A 24186-nucleotide genomic window follows, 5' to 3' on the forward strand; every position below is an offset into this window, starting at 1 on the left:
GACCCTCAAAATAAGGGTAAAAAAGCCACACTTAGGAAAATATTGTTTAGTAACATAGAATGGGAGCCAATTATTAAAGTAAAAGTTATTCATACGTTCTTTTTTTTGCGCTTTGTACAAATCACAATGGTGCATTGTTAAAAAAAAACAGACGATTGGAGTGTCAACACCATAACAAAGACACAGCAAAATTAAAGTGAAAAAATTTAAATCTAGATCTTTTGCGCAGATTAGAAAAATATGTAATTTTTGCAGCATAAAGAATTGTAATTATTGCAGTTGAACAAATTGTGATAACAATCTTAAATAAATGACTAATGCATGAAAGAGTAAGAATTTTGCACAGCATTAAAAAAAATTTTTTAAACCTAAGAAAAATGCTTAATAATACGAAATAATGCAGGTCACTTACGGGTCTCTTTGGGAAGACCTTGAGCAATACTGACGGTCATCATTTTCCCACTTATTTTACATATTGGTTGAGAATCTTGACCGTGACCATTTATGACTTTCACTTGCTTGGTTCCACCTCCACCAAATCCTTCTTTCTTAACTTTAAACTCTAATCTAAAAAAATAAAATAAAAAGTTCACTTCAAAAATTTTTTTTTGGCTTTTATGCTCACATAATCTCAAATCAACATTCAATTTGGTATAAGTAATAGATAATTTATTGTAAAATGTGAAATTAAATTATGCAAAGTATATGATTTACAGTAAACTTTTTTTCTTAACTGCAAACAGACTAAAAAGACTACAAATACAAATGGCTATTTCGATTAACAGACAAGAGGAAATTCTAAAACAAGTTGCTTGTGTTAGGCAGAATTAGAAATATAATATTGTTCTGAAAACACGTAAAGAACAAACAGTCAATGAAACTTAAAAATGAAAGAAATCTAAACCTCAAGAACCTATTTTAGAAAAAAAAAGGAAGTGAATACATTATTATATTTATTTAAATTAAAATACTTAATAATACTATAAATAGTTGGAAAGAAAATTGATTAACTTTTATAACATGGTTAAAAAATAAAATTTTTATTTTTCCTCATTTAAAATTCTATAAATAAATATTATAGCAAACAAACATTAAATTCTATCTTTTAATTGGTGTTGAAATTAAAATGAATGTTTTCGACAAAAATACATTGAAGCTTGCATAAAATACGGCTTACACTATTTATTTCAAATTATATCGAAACAAAATTATAGTAAATTTAATATTTAATAAATGTTAAAAATATAATGAAAAAAAAAAAAAAAAAAAAAAAAACTTACAAATCATTGAATTGTAGATTTAGAGTTTTATTTGTTTTTTCATAGAACCTTTTGCTGAGTAATGTTAGGAACTCTGTTTTAAAAGTTATTTCCAATAGACTTCCGTAATCATTCTTTACATGAAGGACAACAAAGTCATCTTGGTGAGTGCTGTTCAAAAAGACATAGGAAAATTATTAATGGCTAATACATCAAAAAACTTATCAATGGGCATGCTTGAAATAAATAATGGAAAAAAATATAGAAATGCAGAAGACAGTTCCAAATAGGGTTGACAAATTAGGTGGGTATAACAAGCAAGTAATGAGATTTAAATTTTTAAAAAAAAGGTTCATTCAAGAAGAAAAAGATAAATAGCAGAAGTTGGGGTAAACTTATTTCACATTGAACTCCTTAAGGAGTAAATACATTTTATCTCCTTTTTTTCTTCTGTATTTCAATATTGCTGTTTATATAGTCTTATTTGTGTTTTTTTTTCACTTAAAATAAAGAGCTAATCTAAAAATTGATACACACCTTAAAGAAAGATGAGTAATATTTTCTACTTCAATTTTTCTTTTCACAACTTCTTTGTAATACCCTTTTTCTGGACCTTTCTTTACCTACAAATAATATAAAGGTAATTCAATTTTATTTCAATGCCTTATTGTTAATTTTACTTTTATACATATAGAAAAAGAAATACACACTATTACTTTAAAATGATATTAATTCATTATAAGGAATCAGAAACAAATTGCAACCTTCAGGCACCAAAAAAAATAAATAAATAAAATAATATCAATGAGAAATGAACTGTAACTTCTGAAAGAATGCAATGCTATATTATAAAGGATAAACACATTTTTGTACTATTATAAATTTAGCAAAGAATATAATTTTGCAACTATAGATAATTTTCTTGCTAAAAAAAAAATAATAATAATAAAAAAAAAACAACTTTGAGTTTTCTTTAGCATCTAATTCATTATCAAAGATATTGGAAGTCAACTACACCAAAGCAGCTGAATACCTTCATTTTTGGTTTCAATTTCTTTTATTTTAGAAACATTTAATTTTACATCTTTCAATTTGTTTTTCTTTTTCAGTTTAGGTATCAATGAAAGTTATAAGTGTTATTTTGCTCGATTTGTAACGATAAAAATTTAATTAGTTATGATTTACATTTCAACTGTAACTAATTAAACATTCATCACAACAAAAGCCAATCATAACAATTTAAATGCATAAATATTATCCCCATTAAAAGGAAACAGGCTTGATGTAGAGAAAAGCAACAATTGAAGTCCAAATTGATTTTGGGATCAAAACTTAGAGGTTTATATTCATTTTTTAAAAAAAATATTAGTCTATTATGTCGATCTAAATGCGAAAATGTTAACAAAATTTAAAACATAAATCTACATAATTAGATGAAGTACATTTTTATGGAAGAAGAAAAATACCTTTTCTCTGCCTATTAAATATAAATATTTTGATGTCAAAATCAAGTCTCGCTTTGTTACCTGAAAATAAAATAGAGTGTTTTAATACACACATAAATGTTTTTCGATTAATATCACTTAAAGTATTAAAGTTGTAATATAAACATTATCTCAATGAATCATATTCAAATATAGGAAATAGATTCAAGGTCTAGATTTCCTTCATATCTATATATTCAAGGAATAGTCAGGAAATATATTCAAGGTAAACTATATATTTTATATTACGGAAAAAAAAAAAGAATGCATCACAGGAGTTCTGCTATACTTTTTTGCTTTATATAAACAAAGCCTAAAAAACTAGAAAAATATCTATAAAAAATAACATCATCCACAACCAGCAGTAGGAAAAACACTATAGCCTATAATAGTTCGTAGGAGTTCAACATAGCCAACCATTTATGTTCCCGGTTCTCTCGTGAATGAAAGAAAGGCAAGACGATAACACTTCCCTGCTTTATAGAAAACTTAAGTATTTCTAAATTCATATGAAGTGTTTTATAATCGTCATGAAGACATATTTTTGGAGTGTTGCTTTTTTTTCTTTGTTGAGAAGCAATTCCTTTTTTTACCACGTTTATATAAACTTGCCTTCGTGTATGTCTGTCCGGGTGGAATTTTGTAATCGATTTTAAACTAACTTCCCGACTAGCTACAAACTTCAAATTTAGCACACAGTTCAGAATTGGATGACAATGCATGAAAATGAAGAGAAAAAAGACATGCAAAGTAAATTAAAATTTAAAAAAAAATTATTTTCGAGATTGTCTTTTGTTGTCGATTCCATTATTTCAAATTATTACGTGTCAGGTGAAAAGATTTTTGTTGTCGAAGTATTTTTATTGGCTGAAAAATCACGTGGTAGGATCCAGTTTTTCCTCATTCATTTCCAGATTGTTTTGGTTGTCATCAGCATAAAGCTAATGAAAGTCGTAAAGGTATTGTTCTTCTATAAAGATTTTTGTATCCCTAATTTAAAATAAAAGTTCTATTACTTTAGTGGTGGTCTTGTAGTAGTCTTGACTACTCTTGACTAAGAAAAATAATCTAAATAAAAACATATATTTTTAAAAACCACGTTTTTTGTAGTGAAGAATAATAATTAAAAAATAACAATTTTTTAAAAATATAAAATAAAAATTAAAAAAATCATAGTTTAAAATAAAAAAATTCAAAATAAAAAAATTCAAAATAAAAAGTAATATTTTTAAAAACCACGTTTTAGTAGTGGAGAATAATAATTAAGAAAAAAATTGAAAAACGAAAAACGTGGGGCGCATGAAATACATAACATACACATACATATACACATTTTCTTACTCATACACATGCACAGCTACATATACATCCACATACATATGCATATACAAAAGCATATTCCACATTCAGATACAATTACAATTACTGATATACATACACATATTCTCAAGAGCACACATACACACACTAATATAACATTACTGTTTTACTGTTATGTATTTCATGCGCCCCACGTTTTTCGTTTTTCAATTTTTTTCTTAATTATTATTCTCCACTACTAAAACGTAGTTTTTAAAAATATTACTTTTTATTTTGAATTTTTTTTTCCTTGTAAACTTTATTTTTAATTATTAAATTGTTAATGTTTTGAATTAATAGGAGTCAGATTTAATTAATTTTGAATTATGTTTAAGGTACTGTCACATTTTATTTTTAATACACATCAATTCATAATAAAGCTATTTATTTCTTTATATTACTTTCAGATTTTAATATTTTTTATTAATTTAAATTGTAAACAGTCCTTAAGGAAAGAGATCAAACCTAAAATATATATAAAGAAACTGATGTGCACTAATATACATAAAGATGCAAAGAATTTAATGGGCTAATCAGAAGGAAATGATAACTACAGTTTTTTTCAACAAAGATTCTGAAAAAGAGATTATAATAAATAGTTCTGGTCTGTTCTTGGGTCTAGTTGTACAAGAAAAATCGACCGCCCTGAATGGCTTTTGCTCTAATGATCGGATCTTCATGTTCTAGGACTCATTCTTAATAGTTCGAGTGGGTGACCTTAAATATGCTAATTATTTAGTACACAAGATATTTTAAGTTACGAAACTAGACACAAAAACATATTTTTTCTGAATAAACAAACCTTTTTTTCTCAACAAATTCGGATTTCCGAACCCCAGAATATAGTGGGTAGCAGCAAACTGCGAAATATGGTCGTGATAGTTTTGTCAGGAGTGCGATCCTAAGTTTGGACACCTTAATATTAATTTTACTTATTGCAAACAATTATAAAATTTATTTATCCAAAAGGTAATTCCATGCAAAAAATTACTTATAGTATAGTAGCTATTTATTAAAAAAAAAAAATTATTGTAAGGTATACAGTTTCTTACATTTTAAGGTAGGTAATTTTACACGTCAAACTAAAAATTTGAGTGAAATTGGTAGAACAGTTCCAGAGAAATTGAACTTTAAAGAAGTCATACATTTGAAATTCGATTTCTCATGAACTTTTCAACCGATTTTGCTCAAATTTTGTATTTTGCTATGCAAGATTACGTAATTTTAAATGATGTAAAAAGTTTGATACTTTACAATTAAAAAATTTCTCTACTATTAACAACTAAAATAATAAATATTAATGAAAATGTATTTTTTTTTGCATGGAATTATCTTTTGAAAAATGAATCTTATAAGGATTGCTCTTCTAACCAAACTTTTGGAACCATTTTTTCCAGATTGCGGCTTCTATATTTTGGGAGTCAGAAATCCAAATTGGTCAAAAAAATATATGTTTATGCAGAGAAAGTACGTTTTTGTGTCTGATTTTGTAACTTATAATATCTTCTGCACTAATTAATTAGCCCATTTGAGGTCACCCTCTTGAACCATGAAGAATGAGTCCTGGAACATGAACATTCGATCATTAAATCAAAAGCTGTTTAGGGTGGCCCGTTTTTGTGGTGCACTGTACATTAGTAATGCATTTATGTATAAAGATTTAAAAGCACTTAAGATTCTAAACTAAATTGGAAGGTGGTTGCCGAAAGTAGAGATGCTCAGAGAAAACTCTGAGCAAAGGAATGAAGCCATTTCTTGAAATTAAGAAGTAGAGCCAATAAAGAAGAAATGTGTAGAAAGAATATAGTAAAACTAGGGAAGAAAGAAAGATGTTAACTTACTTTGAACCTTCTGTCATATTTGTTGATGGTTTCGGCAAATTCAATACGTTCTCTTTTTCCAATTAAAGCTCTGAGGGCAGGATTATTATCTAATCCAATATAATCCCCAACAAAGTTCCTATTCAAGCTGTATCTTCGTCTTTCTTTTTTACCCACCAAAAGATCAGATGCTGGAACAAACATTTTATTTTTAATGTAATTAAAAGCAAAATTAGTTTTCTTAAACATTAATTTTATGCACAGGTAAAAATTTAAGTTAAATGTTCAGCAAAAAATATTTAATTCTTTTAAAACGTTCAGTTTAAATTTTATTCTACTTGTTAACAGTTTATATTTCAATTTATTATAAAATGTACAAAAAATATTTTTATAGAACAGTTTTACATTGAAACTATATGACATTTTAAAATGAAACATTTGCTGCGAATTTTTGAAAACTTTTTCTGGCTTTCTAACATAGCATTAAACGAGAAACAATTTTAAGAGTTTCAATATTGACGCAAAATAGCTACATATTTACAATAATAATAGTTAATAAAACAAGAGTAAGATTTAAAATTGAATGCCGTTTTTAAGCAGTCAAACATTTTAAAGTTATATATTAAGAATTTTTTGTAAAAAACATTTTTGAAACTTGGACAACAAAAAAAATTAGCACTTTAACAACTACTAAAATAAATTAATTTTGTATTATAACAATAATTTTCAAGCATTTCGATATTAAAGATAAAGTTTTCTTGACATTAAGAAAACTTTCTTCTTAGTAAGTAACCAGAATGATATAGTTACTTAAATATGCAGAATTTAAAATTAGTTGGAAGAAAAGATAAGAAGCCTAGTCTGAGATAGTAACCTTCTTCTTTCAGCTTCTGGTATTGCTTCTTGGCAAAGTACTGGCGAAATGCTTTCTGAATAACTCTGGCATAGGCATCATATTTCCTTTCTCTCATTTCTTCAAGCAAAAACAACTAAAAAATATGTTAGAAAAACTATAAGCAATTTTTTTAATCATAAAATTCTTGGACACTCTTGGAAAAAAAAAAATCTGGACTCACTAAAAGCTTGATTTCTATGGTAACAGGATTCCCATCTGACACACAACTTTCCGCATAATAGTTGACACATTTTAAAACCTCATAATCAGAGCCTTTTAAAATAGTGATATGCTTAACCATACAAAATTTGCATGATAGAAGATTAAAACTTGGTTGATTTCTAAGAAAGTGATTTAAAAAAATTTATATTTTGATGCTAATATCTTTTGAGTTGAGTACGCATGATACTGATTGCTTGATTTTAAAAACAACCGATTGACGAAAAAAATATATAATTAAAAAGGTTATTTCTGGTGAAAATGAAATATTGTAGTTAATTATGGAGAGAGAAAAAAAAACAACAAAGTTTCAAAATCCTTTCATTTACTCTAGGGCAGTTCCACTATGATGAGGGGAGAACTTTGCTTCCCCGTCATTAGCCGTATAGTTGATAGTGGTATATATAAATGTTCATTTAGGCCAATATTGAATGAATATAACAGTTGAGTTTCCAGGAAATAATGTACAAATCGTTGAATGTAAATTTAGATTTTTATTAAGTATAATTTGAATCAGATAGTGGCCACATCTTCAACCAAAATAAGAAGTCCCTTAAAGGGATGAAATAATAATACTCTCTATTGAGAGATCATAAAGCCAGAACAACATTTCTGACCGTTAGAAAATTAAGACTGGGAGGCCCCCAAAGGGGTCCCAGCCTCACCAATTTAGAAATTCAAAGTGAATATATTTATTCTCAACGGACAGAGAAAGAGTATGGGTAGGAGATCCAAAATTTGGCGATTTATCATAATATATCATAGCCAAAAACAAAGCCAACTAGCATATACACATGGGTTTAAAAGAACACCTTGGCGATCACGAGTCGCCAACAAATTTATGTGAATTCTTATTTAAATCAAAAAGTAGTATTTTGGTGTGTATTACTTGTATTAAATAACCCTTTTCTCATGCACAGGAAAGTATAAATATATTATCTTATTTCAATTCACATTTAAAAAAATTTAGGACTGAGTAACATGTCCAATATTGTTAATAAAAATATTGTTGTTACATTATTACAACTTAGAATCCATGTAATCTTTACAGTTGTTGTATTTAAAAAAATTATTACCATTGAATTAATTATTCATATGTTTATTTACATTGTAAGAAAAAAATTTATCTCTATGTCACTTAATGAATTTAATTACCTGGGCCCTAGTAAAGAAAATCACCATAAATCATTCCGCACAGATGCCTCCATGCAAAACAACAGCAACAATGAGATAGTTTAATCAATATAGATATCAAAATTATTTATAATGTACTATAGTACCTGTTAAATGTGAGCATGTGGTTGAAATTCAATTATATATATAAATACAAGTATTATTTATGAATTACATATCCTATAAAATACTTCAAAAAAATATTCATTATTTACCAACTAATCCTAGAATGCTTTGTGTTAGCATCCATTGTGCATAAGGGTTAAAGATTGAAATATAAAAATTTGATGAGTTCTTAGAGTAAACTATTTCTTTCATGTAAATATTTATATTGCTTGAATATTTAATCAATTATACAGTTCTTCATATTTTAACTGCACAAAATATCTTTACACCAAAATTTTACTGTGATTGCAACTTATTTAAGTCTTTGTTTTCATTATCACATATGAAAACTAAAAAAATATATAACTTGAAATGCAAAAATAGTAAATATATAAATTGAAAATACACTTGAAATAAAAATATATTTATATGAATGGAAAAAATGTTTTACTTTATATTTGTAAACAAAATGTTACTGCCTTTACAGCAGGAAAGACTGAAAAAATCAGATAACTTTCATTCACAAAATCAAAAAATTATTTTTAAACAATTCTATTCCTCAAATTGTAATGAGATTTATAAATATCATTATTCCTAGAGACATTATCGTTATCATTTAAATGTTCCTTTCTTTTATTCATTAATAATAATCTATCAATATGTATTTTAAAAATCCTACCATGATGATTATCTAACATTTGAATTGAATATGTTACATCAGTATGCTTTTTAATTACCTTGTAAGGACCAAAAAACTTTTTGTTATATTTATCCCTTGATTTAATATACACAATATCATTAGGTTTTAAGCATCTGAGTTTTGATTTTTCATTATTACTTTTGTTTTGCTTGCATTGGGCGTCTGCAATATTTTCATAAGTTCTATCATACATTTTATTTAAATCCGAAAGAATTTTATCCAAATAATGACCTTTATCTATTTGTTGTACTTGAATATCGGGATTATAAGTATAAAAAATTAATGACAAATTTCGACCGAAATGTATTACATTAGGTGAATATCCAGTTGTGCGATGCTTAGCACCATTATACAAGTTTTTATGAATTCTTGCTGCATTTTTAAAATTTATGCCATCTTTCATTAAAGAATTAATTGTTGATTTTATGCTGGTATTAATTCGTTCACTAACAGAATTAGCGGCTGGATGTGCACAAGTAGTGTGATTCATTTTAATTCCTAATGATTTTGAAAAATATTCAAATATTTCTGATGTAAATTGAGTACCTAAATCTGTTAAAATCATATCAGGTCTGCCATAAGTGCAAATATATGCAAAAAGACAATCAGTGGCAGCTTCGGTAGTAATTTTTGTTAATGTAAAAAGTTCTAAATGTTTGCTGAAATGATCAATAAGAGTTAAGATATATTGTTGATTAGAAAAAGGTCCTACTATGTCTAAAGAAACAAATTCAGATGGTCTTTTGGGAATAAAATTATTTTGTAAAGGAGCGTGAGGTATTCTATGATGTTTATTTTCCATACATTTGGGACAAGATTTAACAAAATTTTCTGTATCTGAATACATACCATACCAAAAATATCTACATTTTAAAAATTGGTAAGTTTTCTTAATTCCAAAATGTGGAAGATGAATTATTGCAAGAACTTTAGATATTAAGGATTTAGGAACAACAATAAGTGGAAATTCTCTATCATTTTCCATATGTACATACATTAATAATTTAGTGTCAGAATCAATAAAGTAATGTTGATTGGAATTAGTAAATTGTTTGTTTTCAATATTGCTATAAATTTTCTTGATATTTTTATCCAATTTTTGTTCAATTAAAAATGTATGATTAGAAATTTCCAAAAGGGGGTCTTTGTTTACATTGGTATTATTTACATAATTTTGTTCATCATCATTAGAGTTTTCAATAAATGGAAATATTTCATCATTCACTTGAAGTAATTGAGGGTTACTACATATATCCTGTTGGGGAGGTTCTTGTTCTAATCTACTAAAATAATCTGCCAAAACATTTTTAACTCCAGAAATGTGCTTAAAAGTAAAAGAATATTCGCTTAGCTGAATTAACCATCTAGTTGTTAAGTCCATGGGAGAAGAAGTTTTCTTATAATGTTTAAGGGGTTTACTATCAGATAAAATAATAAAATGTCTATTATACAGATAATGTTTAAAAGCCAAAACTGATTTTACTATAGCCATTAATTCGATTTTGATGGCAGGGTACTTTCTTTCTGCATTTTTAAGTGTTTTGGAAAAATATGACACAGGAGACATTTTACCATCAAATTCCTGTAAAAGTACACCAGAAATAGCAAAATTTGAACCATCTGTATTTAAAATAAAATCTTTATCCCATTGTGGGAGTCTTATGAATGGTTTATTGAAAAATATCTCTTGTAGAGAATTAAAAACATTCTGATGTTCTTGAGTCCATTTGAATTTAACTTTAGGAGAGGTCAAATCAATTAGCGGTTGAATTTGCTTAGCATAACATGGTATTAAATTTCTATAATATCCACAAACACCAATGAATTTCTTAAGTTGTCGTTTAGTTTTTGGAATAGGAAAAGATGTAATTTTAATGATGTTTGATTCAATTGGTAAAACTTTCTGTTCTGATATTTTAAATCCTAAATAATCAATTTCTTGAAGGTGAAATTTACATTTACTTGGTGATAGAGTTATATTATATTTAGTTAAAACAGAAATGAGAACTTTTAGTTTTTCTACCGTTTCCTCAAAAGAATTACTTGCAATGACTATATCATCTTGGTACGCGAAAATTCCCTCTAGTCGAGTTTCCTCAATTATTGAATCCATAAGGGCCTGAAAAGTTGCAGAAGCTGTTTTTAAGCCAAAAACTAATCTTTTATTTTTAAAAGTTCCCCAAGGGGTTGTAAATGCTAGTTTATCTTGGTATTCTTCAGGGAGGTTCAACTGCCAAAAAGCACTAGGAAGATCATATGATGAAAAGAATTTATAATTAGATAAATTTAGAATGATATTTTGAATCTTAGGAAGTGGGTAAGCCGAATGTTTAACAATGCTGTTAATTAATCGTAAGTCTAAAGCTAATCTAAATTTTTGTTTTTGTTTGGGGTCATTAGTATTCTTTTTCTTAACCAAAAGCATTGGGCAAGACCACTGTGTTGCACACCTTTCGATCAATCCTGCTTCGACCATTTCATGCAATTGCTTAAGTGTCTCTTGTTGAAGAGCTTGAGGCACAGGAAAGGGCAAAGTGCGAATAGGATAATCATGAATAAAAGAAATTTCAGGTATTACTTTATCTGTGTGCCCGAGTGTCTTTAAAGATTTTGAAAAGACTTGATAATTTTCTAACAATAAATGTTTTAATTGCTTTTGTTTTGCTTCATCAAGATGACCTAGCTGGAAATCATCTTCTTTCAATTCCCTTTTTCTTAAGTCCACAATATCTTTTGTTGGTACAATTAAATTTAAAAATTCCTGTCTTTTAGTTTGGTCTAGTTCTTGATTATTGGCAATAGAATCATTTAAATTTAATTTTGAATAGTCATAATCTTGGATAGTATCTATAGGATACATTTGACAGATAGCTTGTCCTTTATTTAAATGTAAAGTCTCTTCAGATTTATTTTTAAGAAAAATATTACAAGCATAGTACTTATTCTTTTTGTTATAGAATCCATGAAAATTTTTAACTTGATCTAAGTTATGTACTGAAGAATAAATTTCAATATTTTTATAGTCTATACTTGGTTCAAAAATTACGTTAGTATTCAAAGGATTCTTAACTATACTTTAGCATAAATATATTCTTCAGGATTCAACAAAATTTTATGATTTAGTACAGCTTGACCATTTTGTTTAGTGTCCAAATTTTGTTTGTTTACATTTTGTTTATTTACATTATGAATCTCGCCACAAATATCCGACACAATATCTCCATCAAAATCAATGTCTACATTATCCGTACATTGTTTTTGTCCTATTAATGGTACTTTTTCGCCATTAATTGTTATAAAATTGCCCTTAGGTGACAATTGAATGTTATGCATTAGCATAAAATCATATCCCAATATCCCTTCAAAAACTGAATTATCTAAATGTGTAACAAAAAGTGTATGTTTGTATAGCTTGTTGTTAATTTTAAATGAGATTTGAATACAACTTAAAAATGAAACCTTAGAGTTTATAGTACTAATTGAAACTGAACGTGAAATATATTTATATTTAATGTTATGTTTAAGTTTATTAAATGTTTCATTAGAAATTATTGAAAGAGAAGAGCCTGAATCAATCAGAAATGGGGCAGAATAATCTTTAAGTTGTACATTAATGAGGGGTAGTTTAGGTATTTCATTGTGTACATTTGCAAGAATTTCATTAAATTCATTAGTTTGAGTAAAACATTCATTTTGCATTTTTATTTTATTAACTGTTTGGGTAAAATTATCTTTCTTTTCATTAATGCTCGACTTATTATTAGCTGATGACAAAATATTAGGTGATAACTCAAATGCATCAGCCTTATTTGAGCTAAAATTTAGTTTAAATTAGGGTTAAAAGTGGGGGCATTAGGATTTGGATAAGTTTGTTGTCTATTATCGTTATTATAAGTACCATTATAGTTAGGATTATTATACGAGTGATCTCTATTATTTTGGTAACTTCTATTAGGATAAAATCTATTGCTTCTAAAGTTCCTTCGAGTTTGAAAATTTTTATTATGCAGATTAGTTTGCACATTTGATTGAGAAATATTCAAAAATTCTCTACAAAATTTCATAATGTGACCATGCTTGCCACAGAAAACACAAAAATTCTGCCGAAAGGTATGTTGGTTATTATGATAAGGGGCTTTACGATAATTACTATTATTCGAATAAGTTTTCGATTTAAAATTCCTATTTTTGTTTTCAAATTGTCTTTTATTTCCATCACATTTATTTTTATTATCATTATTATTTGAAACAATATTGTTTATCTGCTCTTTTAAATTTGAAATTTCCGAATTTAGATTTAAGATCTCATCATTACCTTTAAATTGATTGTTAATAGCAGAGTCTATATTCTGAAGTTGTTGTGCTCTTTCAACAGCATTCTCATAACTTTTAATATTTTCTTTCAAAATTGTGACCTTAATATCACGAGGAAGAGCTCCCATTAGATGCGTGTACTTTAAAGTATCAATTGCATCTGAATCACTTAAATTAGGATACACTTTATTGAAAGTTATGTTTATCCTATGAGCTAAGGATCTTATTGTTTCCTGAGGTTTCAACAAAATATTATTCAAAGCAAAAATAGATGAATTATCGTCTTGTCTAAAAAAATCCAAAAATTTTTGTTTTATTTCAGTCAGTGTTTTCATTTTAACCAATGAAGGTTCTTCGATATAAAATTTTAAAGCATTGCCTGAGATTAAAGATCTATAAGTTGCAATAGCTTGTTCTTCATCTAAAGAATTTATCTTAACATAATCTTCTAATTGAAGAAAGAAAAACTTTGATGTGGTTGGATCACCAGCAAAGGGTTGAATATGAAAGTTTATATTGTTTTACGTTTAGACACATTTAATAATCAGATAACTTAAAATTATATATAGATATATATAAATGAAAAATAGTTATACCAATTAAAATATCAAGTTAAGAAAAATAATCAATTTTAAAAATGAAAATATAACAGTAATAATAAATTGTAATCATTAAAATAAATAGAATATAAGATATTCATATTAAATGAAAATTAATTCCAAAAATTTTTAATGAGAATAAGAAATAATTGCTTTAAAAAATGTTATGCATTGAAAATATTAAGTACTGAATCTGTAAAATAATCAGTTAGAAATTGAAAAGCACTTAATAATGCAAGAATCTAATTGTGTTAATTTAAAAAAAATTTTACTGCAAAAAAAAAAAGCACTGCAGTTTGTGTAAAAAAATTTCTCTCTGATTTTGATGTGAAAGAGAGAAAAAAATATTCACTGTTGAGAGTGACACACACACAGTTTATCTTCATTTCCGTTTTGTGATACGTTGACACATTTTCTTTTCTTTTTTTTGAAAAACACACCACTGCAATACTTCTCTTGGAACCGACCCGAACACTTTTGAAGAGGTGAGGAACACTGTAGAAATTGATTTCAATCTTTTGGAATAATATTATGAGAAGCACAGAAGACTCGTTTTTCTTCTAAAAACATGCACTGGTAGGCTGCGCTGGATCTTAGGATCTTTGGACACAAGCTGGATCAGGATCTTGGAGATTAGAGAACACCGGCTGGAGTTTCAAACAGGATGTAAATAGGAATAGGGATGATACATGATGGATGTAAATATTCTTACAGGATACGTTTCCCCGTCTTAAGGCACCAGTTTATGATGAGGGAAGACTTTGCTTCCCCGTCATTAGCCGTATAGTTGATAGTGGTATATATAAATGTTCATTTAGGCCAATATTGAATGAATATAACAGTTGAGTTTCCAGGAAATAATGTACAAATCGTTAAATGTAAATTTAGATTTTTATTAAGTATAATTTGAATCAGATAGTGGCCACATCTTCAACCAAAATAAGAAGTCCCTTAAAGGGATGAAATAATAATACTCTAGGCACTCTAGGGCAGTTCCACCATTTAGGAACATTGCATTTTCAGACTTTAAAAGCATGTAACTCAGTTTTAAAAAAAATTGAGCAGTTCTATGGGTCCAGGGAGTTAGTAAGTAAGTAATTTACACTTATTACAACTTACATAAGTTAAATTTATTTTTCTTAAATTCTTAAGTAACTAAAAATTAGAATAGGTGTCCTATCCCTAGTACTACAGTCTTTGTTGTGCTCCCTAACAATTCTACTCTAAACCCGCCTGCCTCGCGATTTTGCTTTATAGTTTTTTATTTTCAAGGTCTTGAGGTCTCTCTCAATGTCATCAATCTGTCCCTTTCTCGGACGTTTTCATTGACTATTAAAGACATTTTGTGTGCACCTGTTGTCCCCCAATCTTTCTGCGTGTCCCAACCATTGGATTCTTTTTAATTTTATACAATTTACAAGGGGCTAACCCCCTGTTCGTTGCCGCTCAGCAACCCCGATGATTGCTTCGCAATAATGATTGTTTCTTGGCAGAAAACAGTTTTTCTACCTAAGTTAAAACTATTCACTTTACATATATGTTCTAAAAGGAACTCTGTTCGCTTATGCTTGTGCCTCCACTTCCCACATCCAAATATTATTATCTATTAGTATTGAAAATATTTAGATCTATTGATGAACAGAAGTAATTTTTATAAGTAATCATTTTTTTAAAATAACATTTACTTTGTTATAACATTATATTGTTCAAAAATTTGATGAGTTCACAATCATAATTTAATATTTTTGCTTATCAAAAGGGCAGATATATTAAACACTATTTTTGCTTGCATCTTACTGTACATGAATCTGATCGTTAAGTTCTAAATCATTTAACAGATCTTTAATTTATAACAATATATTAATGTTATTTGCACAAAATTGTAAGCAAAACAGTTAACAATATTAGACCACCTTTCTAAATAACTTTATCTTAAAAAGTAGTGCAGAAGTACATTATAATAATTATAAAAAACAACAATTATTTTAGTTTTAAACTCTTGAAATAAAAGAATAATAATACAGTACAAGAAAATAACTTTGAGTATTGAGTATAGTAAAGTGCGACGAGCTCTCTGCGCTTAAATAACTTTAAATTAGGGATACAAAAATATTTATAGAAAAACAATATCTTTATGACTTTCATTAATTAAATGCTTATGGCAACCCAAACAATATGTAAATCAATGAGGAAAAACTGGATCCTACCACGTGATTTTCCGACCAATAAAAATGCACGGACACCAATGGAAAATTGCGCCACCATCATTAGATTTTTATACATAGTAAAATAAATGTCCTTTTTTAAAATTTAGTTTTGGATTTCATGATTAAATCTTTTTTTGCCACACATCTCCCACTCTGATTCGAGCAAAACTGGTTCTTAATGTTTTCTCTCTCAGGTGATTTGCATCTTTTCATGTTTTTGGGACACAGTCCGAGTGTTTGATCCATAGATAACCGTTGATCAAATCACAATTTTATACACTGTTAAATTTTGTTTTTTGATCCCATTACTTTTTGTATTGCAAAAAAAGGGGGAGTTTGATTTCTGGAATCATATCATTATCACAAATTAATCCAAGTACAGTAGGGAACCGATTATCCGGAACGATCGGGACCATCACTATTCCGGATAATTGATTTTTCCGGTTTTCTGAATCGCTACAAAAAGCAGTTTTTTTTTATTGTTAAACCCAACTAAAAAAAAATTTGAAAATAATCTTAAAAAGAAGAAAAAACGATGAAGTAATACACTAATGATTATTTCCAAAATGATGGTAAGGTAAACAACTTTCAAAAAGGAAAGAAAAATCCTAAAATCTTATGAGGGAAAAAATTTTTAAAAATGGCAGGAAAATGTATCGAATTTCGTTCCTGTTTTTGGGTTTTCAGGTTTTCTGATTTCCGGACAACGGGTCCTGTACTGTTATTGAATTCTGTAACTTTTTTGATCTTTATAAATTTACTTTATCGTTATCACACCAAGACTCATTTTCAAATAAATTATTAGAATCGTTTCTTAACCCTATTAAATTCTTTTAAAGTCTGCAAATATGATGTTCCTTAATAAAGGAATAACCCTATAGTTGACACAAACTTTGTATGGATACAAATAATGTCATTTCTTAAAGCTTTAATCGTGACCAATTTAACAAAAAAAAAAAAAAAACTTGCCAGTTTTGGGTGAAAAATTACGATTTTATAGAGTTAACCGACAAAGGAGCGAGTCAAAACTATTTTCAAGGAGCGTAAAATTAATAACGTTATATTTTACCGATTCTGGGGCCTTGATAAAAATTTTGGTTTTCCCAAGTTGATAGTTATCATTATCCATATTTACACTGTTCAATATGTGGACAACTCCTTGCTTAACATCACCATTCCAAGAAGGCCATGTCTCTTTAGTTAAAATGGCATACCTAAAAGGAAAAAATAAGTTTACATAAAATTGACAAAATAAACTAATAAATATCTGTAAAAACTAGTATAAAAATGATTATTTTTTATGTCAAGTCAACTTGGAAGCATATTGAAGAAGACAACTAAGTGAGTTTTGTAGTTTTAATGATTCCCACAGAAAATAATTATTCCAGCATAACATTTTAGGCAAAATTAAGCGGCTTTTTAATAACTATTACTTTCTTAGCGCTGTGGATCAGCCTTTCCAAGCTGCAGGCTCTCCTGCATCAATAACAGCACTGTTATTTCATAAGAAAGTAATGCATAGCTGAAACATTTCAGTAAAATTTAACCCAGAGGTTCAACACTTGGATAGTGAAACTGTAGCTAACCATTAATCACAGCTCATTCAGTGCCTCAATCACTGTATCAACTTTAAATAACATCAATGAAAATTATTCAATATAAACAGAAAGAAAGCAAGAGTATGATTATCCTACTTAGCATAAGATTAAAATGCTTACATTGATTTAAATACATATGCATGCTAAGATTCAATTAAATTCAACCATAACCATAAAATTTAACCTGGATCACAAACTTTTTAACTATTTAATCAGACTTTTTTTAACAGCAAAATGCTAAACATAAGTTTGTTTAACAGATAGTGTTTGATATATTAAATCTAGGAGTATACAGGAGAAAAGCATACATGTTTAAATATAAGCACAAATACCGTAATTTCACTTCAATTAAGTTTTTAATTTAAAACAGAAATAAAAAACATAAAACATATAAACTGTAAATTTTGCCAAATAAATAAATAATAATATATAAATAAATAATAAATTCAAAACTTAAAAAGCAATTAATAACGGGAGAACTACCGATTTCACTTCTTTACACTGCCTCAGGAGCTTACATTCTTTTTTTAAAAAAATGAAACCTTTTTTTTATTTTTTAAAGAAGAACTTCAAGTCTTTTTTTAACACTCATTCTCAAATATTGTTGTTTCAAACATATACAGTAATAAATTAACTACACAAAGTTTGAATTCCACTTACAAATGATGTGAAAATTTTAAATATAAATAAAATTTTTTAAAATAAATAAAGTGCAAATGTAAAACTTACCTATGTAAGAACTTTTTGAAAGGTCTCCTATATGCATACCCAGCTCTACGAACTCTTATATTTTCTTTTAAACCTAAATATTCAACTTGATGTTTCACCCTACAAATGGTAACATTGAATGAGTCAAATATCGTAACAGTCAAAAAGAAGAAGAAAAATTGTTTTATTATAAAATAAGCCAATACCTGTCTTCTTCCCAGTCATGTGGTTTTTTGGTCTCATTAGGTTTTATGCATCTGATATAGTGTGGTGTACAGTTCATGAGAGCATCAACTAGTTGGTTGGCTTGAGTCTAAAAGTACAACACCCTTGATTAAAAACTTCTTTTTCATCCACTGATTCAAATAGAATCATAAATATAGTAAGTTAAAAAATGTAATTGAAATTCCAAAATAAAAGTATACATACTAAAATAAGAGATTATAAATTCTGATGCATTATTATAGGACATCTGTATTGTACTGGTCATTATAAATGGAAATCTATTTAACAATATTCAATTTTATTTAAAACATTAGAAAACAGATATAAAGAATTATTTGATTATTGAGAATAAGTGATTAATTCAATTAGATGTATCTCACAAAATTTCTATACATATACAGAGTCCAAAATCAGGAAGCTAATTTTCCGTAATAACAGATACAGATTTCTGTATTATTTTTCGTCATATTAAAATATAAATATTAACAAAAATATATATTATATTTTGTTATATAAATTTAAAAAAATAAATTTAATTGATACTTCACAGTTAAATTTTTCAATTAATAAAATAGATCATAAATTTAAGAAGTTGAATATTCATAACTAATGTTTAAACATAACATGTTTCAATTCAAATTGCTGAACAAATAACATCAATCCGATCCCACATAAAAAAATAGCATCATAACATTTCAAAGAAGAAGCATTTAAACAAATACATAATTTTTGGTAAAATATTGTTTCATGGGAAAAAAAGTATCAAATTTCAGAATATAAATTAAGAAATTTTTATTTGCTAGTTGGTATAAAAAGGAATGATAAATTAGTCATAGATCAGTGAGTCAAAAAATTAACAGCATTTGGAATATTTTTTAAAATTGTCTTATGTTTGTAACAAAAATTTTATTTAATAAAATGATACACCAATACAACTATAAAACTTTTAGCATGTGAAAAAATTAGATAGCAAAACTGGCCTTAAAAATCTCAGTTAAATTAGACAATTGAAAACTTTGTATTAATATTAATCAATGAATGACATGCTTAATAAAACACATAAAGACATCCAAATTGCCAACAGAACTTCCCTCTACACTTTATCAATAAAAGGAATTGAAGTTTCATTTGATCTTTTTTTGCATTCTTTGAAAAGTGTATGACAGAAACTTTTAGACAGTGTTGTTATTCTTCCACAAACTCTTTCCGAGTTTGTGGAAGAATTTTTTAAAAAAAGAGAAAAATCTCAAATCCAAAAAAGAGGCATTAAAATATCTGATAAAAAAATAGGGTTCATCTCCAAACTGCAATGTTTGTCCATTAAAATAATAATAGAAAAAATTGAAAATTGCATTTTATCTTAGTTTTTTGAACAGAACTAAACTCCTTATGATATCCCTATGTTGTGGAGCAAAAATAATTTAAATTAAATAAAAACATTGACAAAATGGTAAATACTTAATTAAGCAAACATGAAATAGAATTAAAGTAGGTGTTGTGTTACCTTTATTTTGCTGCCAGCAGTGGTTGGTCTACTTCGTATAGTCCCAGATACATCTTCAGGAAATAGCTCTCTCATAAATGAACTATAAAAATTCAATAGCATTAAAAACAGAAATCACTAAATGGGTGGTTTGTTGTTTTTAATGCCACTGCCATTATCAGCAAGCCTGCTTGGTGAAACCAAGCGAATTTAAGGCAGAGGGTGAGTTTCTTGTTTTTCAGTGGCACCATAAATGGTCAAGAATAAGACTTCAGCCACACACATCTCACAACCTGTTTTATAGGTAGTCTTCATTTATTCATCCACGGATTGTAATTTTGACCTGAAGCGGAGAACGATTAATCTCCAATTCAGTACCCCCAGAGGTATGATTTTTTAATGTATGGTAACGTGGAGGACTTCATGACCCAACAGATTTAACACGCACCCCTTACTACTGGGGGAGTCTTAGGCTGGTGGGTATCGAAACCACATCCTCTTGGACATAGGCCTAATGCCTTACCAACAATACTATAGGTGGTTTAATTTTCTCAAGGTCTTTTATAGACCAATTTTCAATTAATATTTCCTTAAAAATATCTTTCAATAGTTCATCTTCCTAAATAAGTCCTCATAATTATATATTTTGAGATAGATAGATAATTACAGCTCAAAAATCATTTCGAAATTTAAAGCTTTATTTTAACGTGAGACCATAACAGACCCCACCTCGTAATTTGTGGGAAAAAATGTTTTTTTTAGATCTGTTCACTTTACTTTATTAATTACTTTTGTTATTTCTATTGATAATTGTCAGAATAATTTAAAATAGAGATCTTATAGATTAGGTAGGCTTACAATGAAAATCCTTTTTTGGTAAAAATAATTTTGATTAAATATTTCAAATTTTAAAAGTGTAAATAAATTCAAATAAACAAAATAGACATAACATACTTTTCACTACTTTGCATGACTTGAATAATGTCAGTAAATAACACATCTCGGTTTTTCTCACAAAATCCTTCAACGTTATAGGTGACCTTAAACATGTCAAAAGAAAATAAAAGTTACCAACTAACCAATAAAAATGAATATCATAACAAAAAATAATTAATAACAAGCGATTTCTAATGTATTATTGTAAGCAAATATACTCTTAAAGAATTGTAATGCGCTTTATGGGAAGATATATAAACTTTTTAAGAACCAATGATATTATTTTTAAATAAAAGGATCAAAAGTATAGAAAATAATTATGAAACAACTCTTTTAAAAACTTAAGTAGGTTAGAGAACTAAATTGTTGAAACAGAATTATTTTAACAAGTGTTTTTAATTCATAACAAGATTTGATTCATTGCTAGTAATTTTCTGACTATCTCTTTTAACTTAACATTTATGATTTAAACTTAATTAAAAAAGTACATTTTACACTATAGCAACAATTTTCAGACTAAGTCTAATGCAATTTTGAGAAAAATATTTTGAGTCAAAACTGATATGAAAAACTGTTTCTAAATACAATTATTTTATAATGTAAATACAAAATTACAGTAGAAATGACATCTTTAGTTTTGGCATAAAACTTGATATTATGAATGTAAAATGCATTAAACTCAATAAGTTCATTAACGTAGATAACAAATAAAAAATTAATAAAAGGAAAAAAAAAGATTTTCAAAAAACAAATTTAAACTCCACAAAAGCATATAAATTTAATGGACAATAACTTAAAGTGTTAGTTAAATAGCTGTGAAATAACATGAGATTCCACATCGAAAATATTAAGCCAATGTTCGATAAATAAAACAAAAAATTTTAACTTACTTTACCAGCATAGTGATGTATGGCAAAATCTATACCAGATGTTTGAAAGTGAGCATGGGAACCAACAGCTTTAGATAATTTCTAAAATAATACAATGATATGTGCAAATAGTCAAATTTTTTGCAGCAATTAATGATAAATAAAAGTAAATAACACAACTGAAAATTCAGGTGTTCTGAAGTTTTGATTAAATTATTTCATAAAAAAAATAATTTTCAGACATAAATTTTTAAACGATAGTAAGATAAGACAATAATTGCAAATAAAGAAAAGTATAAAATTAGAACGTACATAAAATTTAAATTAATTAAAAAGTAATCTTTTTTTAATAGTTTTAAATTTTTTTTAATTAATACAAGACACTCACAAAATCATGAAAATAAACTTTCAAATTAACCCTTTAAGATCAATTGTGATCTGAGTTTAGGGTACATATATTATCCCTTTTTGAACTATAGACATATCCATCCAATTTATTTAATAAGAAAAAGAAGAATAGAATTTTGAAACCTACTCATAAATGTACCTTCTCTGCACAAACATATAGTATTTTTTTGATGAATTAGGATTTTAACCCTATGATATTGAAACACCTATTCAAAGAAAACACACCTACTTTTGCATTAACCCCTTCTTTCTTGCTCCCATGAAAATGACGAGGTGAGGTTTCACCCTCTACTTCTTGGTCCCATAAAATTTCCAGGCTGGAGTGTTCAGTAGTAACACGCCAATAAGAATAAAACTAACGAATTTTTTTGCCCGGAAAACATTTTATTCCATTATTTATATTTTTAAGGTAATTGTAGATAGTTAGTTTATTTTAAACTAGATGTCAGCACTAATCAAATACGTGTATATGGCAAAATAAGCACTTTTATGACCGTTTTCTTGAAAACTAACCAATCGTTAAGGGGTTAAGAAATTCAAAATTACTATTTTTTTGAAAAATTAGGGGTTACTGCACTATCTGGACAAAAGTATCCTGACACCCACTTAAATCATCATGATGTGGAGGTATTTTTCATGGTTTGGCATAGGTCTCAAAAGTCTGCGGGTGAGGTTCAGGATAATAAACTCAAAAGTTTGTAAACTAGGAATTTTATGCTGATGCATTAGGCTGAAGATGCAGTTCCCTATAGTTATTAAAATTGTGAAGCACTTATGCAGCCTCAGACTTATTCATTACATAAAATTCCAAGTAAATATTTCCTCAGGGGATCAGGGGTCTGTTTCTAAGAAATTTGGGCCCGTTGACGAACCCCTCAACAAAATATCTTTTCATCAAAACGGACCCTTCACAAAATATTTTAACTTGAAAACGGACCTTTCACAAAATAATTTATCTTTTAATCGGACCCTTCACAAATTTGTTTATCTTCATTATTGTTTTGTTAATCGAATAAATTCTTCCCAGGGGCGTGAGGGGAAAGAAAGACAGATGTAAACGAACGTTTTGTCTTCGGCAGATGCTTCTTCCTTTATTCGTCCGAAATTAATATTCTGCGTTCAGTAGTATAGGCTAAATACTATATAATTCTATGGTGCATCTCTAATTTAGTAGCAGCAATCGCTGTTTATTTTTTAAAATTTAATTTTTTTTATTATAATTTTACAGTGTTGAGCATAATCTTGTATCTCTTTACAATTTAAAAACTCTTTGAAAAAGTTTTTTGCAATAACAGGACCCTATTTGCACAAATTCACAAAAGAAGGACCCTGGTTGAAAGAATGTGACTTAACGTTTATTTCATATTCACAAATTACGAGTAATTTTTTCACAATTTTACAAAAACGGACCTTTCACAAAATGTCTGGACACACCCCTGTCTATTATGTCAAGACTAAAACAAATTATAATAAAATATGCTTTAAAATTAAATTATTTTTTAAGATTCAAAATCACAAGGGGTTCAAGGATCCCACCTTTAAGGAAGGCCCACCATTTTGGCTGGGGCCCAGGAGGCAATTGCTTTTTTTTATATCTATGGTCAGTACGATCCTAAGGAAGACTAACATCATATGCCTGTATAGTACCACTGGGTCTGGATGCTTTTGACCAGATAATGTATGAAGTGCAAACTTTTATGTGACCAGAATAGGCTTTTGATAGTACAATTAGCACAAAAATTTAAACAACTAAAAGGAAAGAGTACAATTTGGGAAATTCACTTTTGGATAAGATTCAGCATATCGATTGTACACTGATCATCTG

The 24186-nt window shown here is 27.7% G+C and overlaps 1 protein-coding gene across 4 annotated transcripts in view; it reads right to left on the reverse strand.

Moving 5' to 3' along the window:
* LOC107441660 (unconventional myosin-Ie) overlaps positions 1-24186 on the reverse strand; it is a 153934-nt gene that overhangs the window by 7347 nt on the left and 122401 nt on the right. For all 4 annotated transcript variants that reach the window (XM_087165420.1, XM_087165421.1, XM_087165419.1 and 1 more), the window contains exons 14-25: positions 21975-22055; positions 21103-21188; positions 20170-20251; positions 18647-18753; positions 18462-18560; positions 17204-17348; positions 6797-6911; positions 5944-6113; positions 2726-2785; positions 1797-1882; positions 1281-1430; positions 413-567 (exon numbers count right to left, since the gene is read on the reverse strand). In XM_087165420.1, the coding sequence (XP_087021546.1) occupies positions 413-567; positions 1281-1430; positions 1797-1882; positions 2726-2785; positions 5944-6113; positions 6797-6911; positions 17204-17348; positions 18462-18560; positions 18647-18753; positions 20170-20251; positions 21103-21188; positions 21975-22055 (1336 nt within the window). The remainder of the gene's footprint in view (positions 1-412; positions 568-1280; positions 1431-1796; positions 1883-2725; positions 2786-5943; positions 6114-6796; positions 6912-17203; positions 17349-18461; positions 18561-18646; positions 18754-20169; positions 20252-21102; positions 21189-21974; positions 22056-24186) is intronic.

This window comes from Parasteatoda tepidariorum, chromosome 6 (assembly GCF_982258835.1).
Source record: "Parasteatoda tepidariorum strain Cologne lab strain chromosome 6, Ptep-v5.0, whole genome shotgun sequence".
NCBI classification, from domain to species: domain Eukaryota; kingdom Metazoa; phylum Arthropoda; class Arachnida; order Araneae; family Theridiidae; genus Parasteatoda; species Parasteatoda tepidariorum.